The sequence below is a fragment of the Chiloscyllium plagiosum genome, chromosome 13 (genome assembly GCF_004010195.1).
Source record: "Chiloscyllium plagiosum isolate BGI_BamShark_2017 chromosome 13, ASM401019v2, whole genome shotgun sequence".
Classification (NCBI taxonomy): domain Eukaryota; kingdom Metazoa; phylum Chordata; class Chondrichthyes; order Orectolobiformes; family Hemiscylliidae; genus Chiloscyllium; species Chiloscyllium plagiosum.
In genome coordinates this window covers 25,316,498-25,328,526 of record NC_057722.1, presented here as the reverse complement: position 1 = coordinate 25,328,526, position 12,029 = coordinate 25,316,498, and the positions used below count along the sequence as shown (strand labels likewise).

General features: G+C 38.1%; 1 protein-coding gene across 1 annotated transcript in view; it reads left to right on the top strand.

The window, feature by feature from the left end:
* Positions 1–12,029, top strand: part of farsb (phenylalanyl-tRNA synthetase subunit beta) — a 64,209-nt gene that overhangs the window by 17,994 nt on the left and 34,186 nt on the right. Inside the window, exons 7-12 of the mRNA XM_043702054.1 lie at positions 3,358–3,466; positions 7,256–7,326; positions 7,442–7,503; positions 8,097–8,148; positions 9,948–10,009; positions 10,100–10,307. Coding sequence (XP_043557989.1) covers positions 3,358–3,466; positions 7,256–7,326; positions 7,442–7,503; positions 8,097–8,148; positions 9,948–10,009; positions 10,100–10,307 — 564 coding nt within the window. The remainder of the gene's footprint in view (positions 1–3,357; positions 3,467–7,255; positions 7,327–7,441; positions 7,504–8,096; positions 8,149–9,947; positions 10,010–10,099; positions 10,308–12,029) is intronic.

The window sequence follows — 12,029 nt, the reverse complement described above, 5'->3', positions numbered from 1 at the left end:
GAACAGCACAGCAGGTCAGGCAGCATCTAGGGAACAGAAGATTCGGCGTTTCGGGCACATGCCCTTCTTCAGGAATGAGCAGAGAGTGTTCAGCAGGAGAAGATAAAAGGTAGGGAGGAGGGACTTGGAGGAGGGGCGTTGGAAATGTGATAGGTGGAAAGAGGTCAAGGTGAGGGTGATAGGTCGGAGTAGGATCCTACTCCGACCTATCACCCTCACCTTGACCTCTTTCCACCTATCACATTTCCAACGCCCCTCCTCCAAGTCCCTCCTCCCTACCTTTTATCTTCTCCTGCTGAACACTCTCTGCTCATTCCTGAAGAAGGGCCTGTGCCCGAAACGTCGAATCTCCTGTTCCCTGGATGCTGCCTGACCTGCTGTGCTGTTCCAGCAATAAAGTTTCAACTTTGATCTCCAGCATCTGCTGACCTCACTTTCTCCTACCTGTGTGAAATACTTTGCGAGAACAAAAAATCCCTTGTGCCACAATAATTGTTGAGCACACAGGTTTCTATGTTTTTAAATGCTTAATTCTGGTGCAATTTGTGATGTATCAAGTTAGAAACTGGCTTATGTCCCCTCTACCTGAATTCAAATCCAGCTTATACTAATGGTATTTAAGAAAACACCTCCTATGTGTGCTAACTGGAAGGGTCCTTATGAATTGTATTTGGATAATTACAATCCGATTTTCACGGAATATGGTACGAATGTCCATCACATAATTACCTGAAATTTGGCTTAAATTGAGACTGTATGGTTGCATTCTCACTACAAGCTACCAGATGGCTGATGTGTGATGCAGAAAAAGAATGTGCTTGCAGGTGAAGGAATGGCCTGCCCTTTGAGGTTGCTAAAGATACATTGTTGGAGCTTCAAACTATGTCCTCTTACATTCTACATCATTTATGTGTGCTTGGAATGGAACCTGGTCAACTAAGTGAGAAATGTTGCATTTCCTTGGCATTAGCATTTTTTAATCTTCTAAATCCTGAAATATTCACAAGACAAAGAAACATCTTTATTATTCCCCTCTGTGTTTAGCACAGCACTGATGAGTTAGGTGAATTTTTTTCCAAGCTTGTACTGTTTAGTCTTTTCTGATCAAGTGCAGGTCCTTGAATATGTCTTCTGTCTCTCATTTGTGAATTTATTTGCGATCTGCAGCATGAGGTTTAGGGTGTGATGCAAATGACACGGGGCAACTGAAAATTCACCCATTATTTTACAGGGAATGATGGGGTTAACTCCAAACTCAATGGGTAACATAATGTATTCAGTGGTGCTTAAGGCCTTTGGTCAGAGGCTGCCTGGTGTTTTCTAGTCACCCTGCAGATCCCCTGAGGGCTTGGCATTTGCACCATCTACCTTGATGCAGACTGATCGGGGGTGAGTGCTCCAGACAGGCTTTGAAGCCCCCCTTGATTTCAACTGCAGGCATTCCTGCGAGGGTTTCTTCTTCCACAGTGGTGACGCAGCTAGCAAAGACATATTTTTAATGTAAATGTTTTAGAAATTGGAGAGAGGCCACCTCCAAATGCAGAAACCTCTTTCTTACCTTAACCATAAGCTGCTACTCCTTCAGCTTTCCAGTTCCAAGAGTCTGTGCTCTGGCTAATAATTGGCCAATTATTGCAAGCAATTGCTGAGCAGCTGATACCTCACCCAGAGCAAGTTAGCGGCTCCACCTGACCCTGACACAGAGGAACCTTGATTATCTGGCATTCGATTATCTGAATTTTGAATTATTCGAACAAGATCTCAAGGTCCCGATGCTTGGCTAAACTATGTTATCTGGCATTTGATTAACTGACCGAAATACTCCCTGCTCATGTGCTTTGGATAATCCAGGTGAAACGAGGAAAATTTGCTCTTCGTTTACCTTTTTCAGCAGGATGTAAAAATCTAGTACAAATCGAAAAAGCAGATAAAACTGTGTTGATTTACTGGTCAATATTCCACCCTTGAACAGCAGAACTGATAATGAAACAAATGAAAAGGTAATTGATTTCACTTGCAATTTGTGAGGTATCCTTAGAGTTGGCTTCAAGTTTGCATGTGTATTTACAATAACTGCACTTCAGAGGTAACCTAGCAGTTGCACATAGTCCCAGAAGACTATAAGGTGGCTTTCTCATTAGAGAGAGATGACTGGTGGTGGTTTAACCTGAGAATCACCACGTCTCAGCAAAAGGCGAGGTTGAGAAGGTGAGACCTTCAAAATGATCTCAACCAGTCTTGGGAATTGAATCCGTGCTGTTGGTGTCACGCTGTATTGCAAACCAGCCATCCAGCCAACTGAGCTAACCAGCCAGTTGTAAATTGCCTTGCAAAGTCCTGGTGCATGCAAAGACATTGTATAGATGCAAATTCTTCCCAGCGGTGAGTGCTCAAGCTTTCCTGGAACAATGGTGTCCTTGACTACATGGATTCTCACCTTGTTGGCACAATACATTGGAATCCAAAATATCATGTCTTAAATGAAAAGTGAACTGTTTAAGGAATCCTTCCCTACTGAGAGATAACCTCAGTCAAATGTATCATGATTAATTGGTATGAATTGAATAATTGATGATCTGTGTGAATTCATAGACATTTACAACACAAAAGGAGGCTATTTGCTCATAATGTCCATGTCGGTCATCAGACATCTGACTACATCAATCCAATTTTCCAGCTCTTGGCCCATAGCCCTCGAGGCAATAATATTGCAAGTGAATATTTAAATGCTGCTTAAATGTTACGAGAGTTTCTGACTTATTCACTCTTTGAGGTAGTGAGTTCAAGATTCCCATCATTCTCTGGGTGAAAATCTTTCTCCTCAATTCTACTCTCACTCCTCTGCCTCTTAACTCTATTCCCTCTAGTTATTGACCCGTGTACTAATGGAGAAAATCGGTTCCTAACCACCACATCTATCCATTATAATTTTATAAAACTCTATCAGATCCCCTTTCAACTTACACTACTCCAACAACAGCAGCCTTTCCAATCTTTCCTCATTACTCAAGTTGTCCAATCAAAGTTTGACAGATATTCAACTGCTACAATATCTGCTTTTACAAAACCATTCAATTAACCTATCATTTGTTTGATCTTTAATTCAATAATATATGATACAATATAATGTATTTGTATGATTAGATTTTACTTCCACAGCAAAATGTATATTGAATCAAACTTTTAATTCAAAATATTTGATAAAATCCTGCATGTGTATTTATATCATTGTTTGTGGTATCAATTTCTTTTTTCAACAATAAAAGAACCAAGACCCTAATGATATCTACCTATTCAACAATTTACCAAATGATTTTGGTCTAGAAAATGCTACGATTTATTTGATTTGATTTTCAGACGGACAGTCACCTTCGCCATTATTTGCACATCATTGAAGATAAACCAGTTTATCCTGTTATCTATGATAGCAATGGCATCGTCCTTTCTATGCCACCTATTATAAATGGTGAGTACAGTATGCCATTTGTGTCTGAGCACTCTGGTCCAATTTTTCTATGTAAAGGAAATAGATTCTTGACGTTCACTGTAGCTGTTTCCATTTTTTTTTCCCTGCAACCTCATCCCTCCCATACAAAAGCTGTTTTTCTTTACAATTTGTAAATGAGTGGGGATTAATGAGATTATATTTTTACTGTGTAAAATCTATTTTTGAATTTGTGAGATAAGTAGATAATTTAGCTAATTCAACTTTGTCTTTACTTCTTTTGTGAATAACCTTCTGTTTTATTGTTAAAGCAAAATCTGCAGCATTGCATGCTAATGAATCAGTGAGAGACCACTGCTGAAACCAAGACAAAATCAAATGTGATCTATCAATCCAGTTTCAGCCCAGGATTTGACTTATCCAATAATAACATTAGATGTGATCACGACAAATGTTTATGGAGACATGAAGTCTGAAACTGTTCTGATCATAAATAGAATTAGACCACTTAGCTTTTAAAATCTGTTTCGCCATCATTCAATTAAATCGTAACTAATCTATATCTCCATTTCGTTTTACCTGTATTGATACACTTCCCTGACCAAAACCTACTTGACCACAGTTTTGAAAATTTTAGTTGCCTTAGTACCCACAACCTTTCATGCAGATGTGGCACCAGTGATGGTGGTGGGCAGAGAGGGCAAGGCATTTATTGTTTCAAACTAATCTTTCTATGGAAAAGGACCTCAAGATTCCAGACTAATTTTAAATTGAATTCCCCCACCAGAGGAATAGTGTTTTTTTGTACTTATTGAATCCCTTTTTCATTTTTAACGTCTCATTCCCTCGACCTTCTAATCTCAAGGAATAAATGTCAGCGTAGCCAATTGTTGTTTTACCAACAAGAAATAATTAGTGTTTTACTTGAGGGATTTTTGCCACTGATGAGTTTTGTGATGTTATCTTTATGGATGTACAGCCGCTTACTAAATAGAAGGCCAAAAGGAAGTGATGTCTCCGATATGATGCGACATTGTTGAATCTTTTCCTTGCAACCTTGAGAGATACATAACAAAGAAGTGAGGAAATTAAGTTTGCTTTTCAAGTTTAAATGTATTTAGGTCTGACCATAGTGTTGCTTTCTCTTGAGCCTACGTCATTTGTTCGAAAAGGTTACCTACTCTATCCGGTCAGTAGGTATTTCATCCTTTTAAATTTCATGTTTTTCAGTTACATATCCCTTTCTAAAGACCTTTCAAACTATGGGTCAACCACATTCTAGTGGGGCATGTGTTGTCCTAGTTTTGCTTTTGCAGATTCATTCAATCATATTGCGCAGAAGAGGCCCTTCTCCCCATTGAGTCTATGCTGACCTATCTACACAAATCCCACTTGCTAACACTTGGCTGGTGGCCTTAAATGTTATGACATTTCAAGTGCTCCTCTACACACCTTTTAAAGGTTGTGAGGTTTCCCACCTCTTCTACCCTCCAAGGCAGTGCATTTTAGACCACCGGCACACGCTGGGTGAACCAGCTATTCCTTAAAACCCCTCTACATTACCTGCATTTCACCTTGAAACTATGGCCCCTCATTATTAACCTTTCAACAAAACGGAACAGCTGCTTTCCATCCACCCTGTCCATGCCTCTCATAAACTTATATACCTCAATATGCCTGCCTGATCAACCTGCCTCTATCTTCCTGTAGCCTAACGTCTTTTTACTCACTATTAACCAATCTTCGTGTCATCTGCAAGCTTACTTATCATGCCCCCTCACATTCTCATCTCACAAACAATAATCCCTGTGGTATGCCACTGGACACAGGCCTCCATTCAGCCAATTTTAAGATCTAATTTTTCAAGTTACCCAGGTTCCCATGTATTTTTATCTTGTTTATCAGTCTCACATATGAGATCTTGTTAAAGCCTTTGCTGAAATCTATATAAATAGCATCAATTACATTACCTTCATTCACACACCACCTCAAAAAACTCATTCAAATCTATTAGGCATGATCTCCCTCTGAGAAAACCACGATGACTATCCCTGATCAAACCTTCCCCATCCAAATGCATTCCCTCCTCAGAATTTTCTCCAAGGTTCCCTATTACTGATGTGAGACTCACTGGTCTTTAACTTCCTGGCTTTTCTCTATCAGTCTTGTGAAAAGTGGAACTACATTAGCTGTCCTCCAGTCCTCTGGCACCACCCCTGTAGCCAGAGGGGAGTTAAAAAAATTAGTTCAGATCTCTGTGATTTCTTCCCTTGCCTCCCACAGCTGGCTATTTGTCCATTTGGTCCTGGGATTTATCCATTTTTGAACTTGCCAAAACCTCCAATACTCCCTCAATCCCTGTGACAATCTGCGTAAGAACCCCACAGTCCCTCTTCCCCAAAATCTAAGTACATCCTCCTTCTCCTGATTGAAGACAGATATGAAATACCCATTTAACACCCTGCAGCTGTCCTCCACTTCCATGCATAGATTACGCCCTTAGTCCCTAATGGGTCCTACTTTTTCCTAGTTATTCTTTTCCCCACAGTATACTTAGATAATATCTCGCCATACTCCTTAATTTTACCCACCTGTGTTTTCTCATGTCCTGTCTTTGCTCTCCTGATTGCTTTCTCCGGTTCTCTCCTGCACTTCCTAAACTCCATTGAGGCCTCTGTTAATTTGTCCCCTTTGTACCTGCTAAAAGTCTGTTATTTCCTTCTTATCCAGTCCTGAATATTCTGAGACATTCAGGGTTTCTTGGCTTGTTGCTTCTATATTTCACCCTAAAGGGAATATGTTGTATTTTCCTCTTTTCCTTTTTGACTGCCCACCCCTTGTTCTGGTGCAGATTTATCCATGAAGCTGTTCCCAGTCTATTCTGTCTTATTTCAATAAAACCTGCCTTCCCCCAATCCAAAACTAGTTGGACCTTATACATGTTGATTATAAAAAGCTCTCCTGAATATATTTCAAGAAATCCTACCCCTCTAAACTCTTCACATTATGACTAGCCGATTAACATTGGGGAAGTTGAAATCTCTAATATAATTACCCTATTATTTTTACACACCTTTGTGAATTGTCTGTATATCTGCTTCTCCTCTATTACCTGCAGATCGATTGATTGTTTGTTTTGGGGCCTATAATATATTCTTAGCGATGTGACTGATCTTTTATATTCCTGAATTGTACCCACAAGACCTCATTATGTCCCATTTTTATAGTCCCTATTCTCCTATTACTGCTCAAAGGATGTTCCTAAATGTATTTTGTTCTTTTAGCAAAAGCTTTAATCTTTTTCTTGTGGTTACCAACTTAGAACTAGTGTTTCCTTTTTTTTATATAAAATCAACCTGGTAGAAATGTTATTGCACATTTCTGGAGCAGGTGGGACTTGAACCCGGGCCCTCTAGCCCTGAGGTACGGACACTACCACTATGTCACAAGAGCCCTCTGTTTACTTTATTAAAACCGAGAAGTATTTTGAACCCCTGTATCAGGTGACCTCCAAACTTGCTTTACTTGATGACAAGGGCCTCGATTTCTCAGTCTTTTCTAATGGTTAAGACCTGGTTCCTGGTATTATCCAATGAAGTTCTTCTATGTCCTTGACTGTCGTAAATTTATTGAAAGCTGGGATTGGCCCACAATTTTCAACTTACAGGCGAATGATTTACAAGGGAAAGCAAGAGGGAAAAGTAACCCTACCAGAAACACAACTATTAAATAGTTGAAATAAATGTCTTTTACTGTACTTTCATCATTCTAGTTACAAAGATCATCCTTTTTTTGTCTTTGATTTGCTAGGCGATCATAGTAAAATAACACTCAACACACAAAATGTTTTTATTGAATGTACGGCAACTGATCGCACAAAAGTAAGTATACCAGTGTTTGTTGGGAGTTTTATATATTTTGCCAAACATAAAAGTAAACGTAACAAATATAATCAAACCTGACTGAAATTAAATGACTGACTCTTTCTTATCACAGGCAAAAATAGTGCTGGATATGATTGTCACAATGTTTAGTGAGTACTGTGAGAAATCATTTACGTAAGTACCTCTAAAGATTTACCTCCAGCAACAACAAATTGAACTTAAATATATTTTATGTATTAAACGTGGCAGCATGTACCAAGGTACTTCACAGGTGCCTATAAAACAAGATTTGCCATATGTAGAGATACTGAAGCTGGTGAACAAAAATGTGGTCTGAGAGAGAGAGATTTATAAGAGATGTGAGATGAGGATGTTTTGGAAGAGCCTAAGGTGAGATATCTGAAGTCACACCCACCAATGTTGGAGCAACTTGAGATGCTCAAGAGGCCAGAATTGAATGTACTATGTTCGTTAGCATCTGAATTAAGAATGTTTGTTCATGCATGATAAAGTAAATACATTGTACATACAGAAATGAGATAACATAGTAACAAAATTAGAGGTTGTGTTTTAGGCAAATTGTGTGCATTTTTATGCTTATATAATGACTATCTGCTATTTGTAATTCCTTCCCAAGCAACTGTTGGTGTAGGATAGGTCTTGGATTTTAACTGAAGAAAAATACTTCTAATGTAATATATTTGTCATTATCAAGTACAGTTGACTGGAAATGAATCTTGAATTAAAAATCAAAATCTGTTTTACAGAGTTGAAGCAGCTCAGGTAATATATCCAAATGAAGAAACATGCATTTACCCAGTGAGTATAATCAGCCATTTCCATTGTGTAAAAAATATAGTTGGTGCCCTTGATCATAATTGCCCAACATTATCAGTGCTGAATGTAACCTTCAAGACAATTACAGTTTACACAATGTAGGGAAATCAATTTATAACAATAGTTAACAAACACTAGTGCCAGAGAAATAAAAATGGATAATCCTCTGAGTTCAGATATGCAGATTTGTGTTGTCTTCATGCTTTTCAACTTGATAATTTTCTGCACAATATTGGACTTTTAAATATTTAGATGATTGCTGCACTTATTCATTTGGTTTTTTAAATACCAAGATCCATTGGAAAATTAGACTTTCATTGATTAATGTGACAATATATGTATTCTGTGTTTTCTAATAAGTGAAGAAACAAATCAGCTCAAATTGTGCAGAATAAGAGAAATAAAAGTTACCATTTGTTATGTGAAATGTTATATTGTCAATAGAATTTTAATAAAGTGTAACAGTCAATAAACAGAAGAGTTGTGTCACCAATGTTTGAATTGGGAAAAGTATGCAACAATGCAATTGGATATTTTTGCTGTTCTAAATTTGAGTTGTGCATTTAGCAAGCATTTTGAGTACCTTTTTAAAGGAAGGATTGATACAGATCTGTAAGTAGTGGTAGCAATGGTAACAGTTTGAAAAGCTGGACTAACAACATTACACAAATTTAATTGCACAAAATTGAAGTTTGTTTGGTTTATGTTTCAATTTGTAATGTTATGTGATTATGCTACAAATCTAGTAATACCAAGTTGTTACAAATTATTTTCTGAATTAGAGCTTGTATTAAAGTTGATCTCAGTAGGTTTCACATTTCAAAGATTATAATTACAAAATTTAAAACTTGTATGTCAAATAAACAGTATTGTATACCCTTTCAATTTATGTAAAACAATTGAAATGTACTTTGAGTGAATCTGCAGCTTTGCAGTGTTTCCTTTTAAATATAAAATCTATATCAATTGTTCAACTAGGATTTTAGATTATACTATCCAAGCATGTTGGTGTACAAAGCTACTTGATGACTTTCACTTATCAAAAATGTTACTGCTTCTAGTTACACTGTTGCAGGGATGTCAATGTTAACACTGCAGAAATGTGATTTTACTTGTGGAATATGATATAAATTTATGCTTTATTCATGGGACAGGAATATAATTGGCCAGCACTTATTACCTTTCCCAATTTTCCTCAGTAACGTTATTAATACCTCTACACTGTTATTTGGGAGGGAGTTCCAGGATTGTAACCCAATGATAGTGAAGCAATAACAGCATAGTTCCAAGTCAGGATAGTGTGCAACTTGGTGGGGAACTTGCAGGTGGTGCTGTTCCTACATGTCTTCAGCCTTTGTTCTTCTAGGTGATAGAGGTTGTGGGTTTAGAAACTGCTGTCTAATTAACCTTGATTAGTTGCTGGATTGAATCTTGTGGTAAAGTATACCAGTTTTAGAGAGTGATTAACTCTTTTGTGTCACTTCCTTTGTCTTGTCGGAGATGTGTTTATTTAGACAAGTGAGGAGTATTCCATCACACTCCTGGCTTTTACCTTGTAGACAGATTTTGAGGATCCAATGCCTTTGTTCCTTTGAATTGATTGCGTGAAGGGGTCAATACCACAATTTCCTACACAGTTGTGACCAGCCAGATGGAATCCATAGAACCCACATTCTAAAATAAGTTAGGATTTTCCAGAAAGGAGGGATAAATTTGGAGGAGTTTAAAATATTATTGAAAATGGCTTTGTTGACATGACAAACTTTTTTCTTCTTTTGCAGGAGATGAGGTATAGAAAAGAAATTCTAAGTGCAGATTTTATTAACAAGCATGTAGGAGTCACGTAAGTTATTGAAACTAATATATTTACCTGATTAAATTGTATTTAAAATTCTAAATTCTAATTCTAATTGCAATTTTATTTTACTTACAGTGAAACACCTGAATCTATTGCTAAACTGCTGAGTCGGATGTACTTAAAGTCCAAGGTAATAGGAAATGGAGAAGAAATAGAAATTGAAATTCCCCCCACAAGGGCAGATATCATCCATCCATGTGACATTGTAGAAGATGCAGCAATAGCCTATGGTTACAACAATATCAAGATGACCGTTCCAAAAGCATACACTGTAGCTAATCAGGTGAGAGACAGCAGTCTTTGTTATTGATTAAAGTAAATGGTTGTAATATTACATTACATCTGCATTGTTATTATGAAGTAAATTATGGACTATTGATCTTTGAATCCCATTATCTGATTTAATACCTGGGACTTTCTTGGACTGCAATGGTTTTAAAAAGGATTGAAAAGCATTGATTAAAAATAGCCACAAGCATCACCTGACCTACACAGGTTGGCCAAGTTTCATAAAAGTAACATGGATTCTTATTCAGCTCATACTAGCTTGTTTTAACATTTTACATGAAGACAAATAAACTAGTCATTTAATCTGTGAAAAGGCCTTCACCTCTAACGTTCCCTCTGCTTTGTATAATTGTACAATCATTTGGCATGCCGATACATTGACTATGGGATTCTCCAGTTGCTGCCATGCACAGACCTTAGATCAGCACAGCAGCAGGAAAAGTTCGGCTGAACATACCACATCTTCTATATTGATTTACACCATTATGAGGGTCTTCACATGTTGGAGATGGAACCTCACCTCTAATTACCAAACTGCAGACACGGAATTTACAAGCTGCTGCTGTTTCAAGGGGCTTCTTTGTAGAGCAGAGACTGATCTTAGACTGTCGAACTAACACATGCTGGAGAAAGCTCTTATTCCATCTCTTGAGAAAACAAAATATCCAATTACAACACTGATTGGAAAGAAATATCAGTATCAGAAAGCCAAGAATTTAAATGGTCACTGCAATATTTACTACTGTTGGGTGTCTAAAAACCCAACTAATCAGTCGTGCTGTTGGGTCTAAACCATATGCCTCAACAAAACCCAAATGATTAAACTATATCTTTTATGTTATTTATCTTCTGGATGCTATCCCCTTTTAGTAATATGCGTGTGTGTCTCCAAGTACTTTACGAACACCATATGCTTGATATCATTACTTTATTATTTTTCTCAGACTTGGCAGGTGATCAACTTGCTCTCAATTAACTTCAGAAAACCTTGTGACTGGCTCCTTAGTGCTCCAGTAAACTGAGTTAGCTACATTTTAGTTGCAGAGTGGTTATGTCCTTGTGCTAAAAATAGCTTAAACTTTTGTTGTGACCGACTGAGAAGATTGGGAAAAGGGGATCTGGTTCACTTCTCCTCACCTGCTCATAACAGCAGTATTTTAAGAAAGCTTTGATCTAAAACAAACATAATATTTTGTATCCTTGGAATGCTCCAAAATACTTCACAACTGGTGAATTATAGTTCAAGTGTAGTCAGTGTTGCTATGCAGACAAGCACAGCAGCCAGGTTCCAGTAACATCCAGGAAATAAATGATCACCTCCTTGCCAAGATGTTCCGATCCCAATAGCACCTGAGACCTTCACTGCTATTATGGTCACAGTGGCATCGGAAACTTTGGGGAGCTGATATACACCAGGAACAAAATTGGATACCTCCGGGACATCTTTGTGGGACCCTAACTGACGCTGTTTGCCATTTATGCACAGTGGTTTTTACATTGATTTCTAACAGTTGTGACGCCTGTTTGGAAACGCAGGTCTAAATACATCAGGTGGTAAATCCTGCACAATGGCCACACTGTCACTGCTGACTCTCTCTCAATGCAGCCCAACCCCTCCCTCTCTGACATGGCCCTCCTCCCTCCCTAACACTGCCCACCTCCTCCCTCCCTAACACTACCCACCCCCTCCCTCCCTGTCACGGCTCACCCCCCGTCC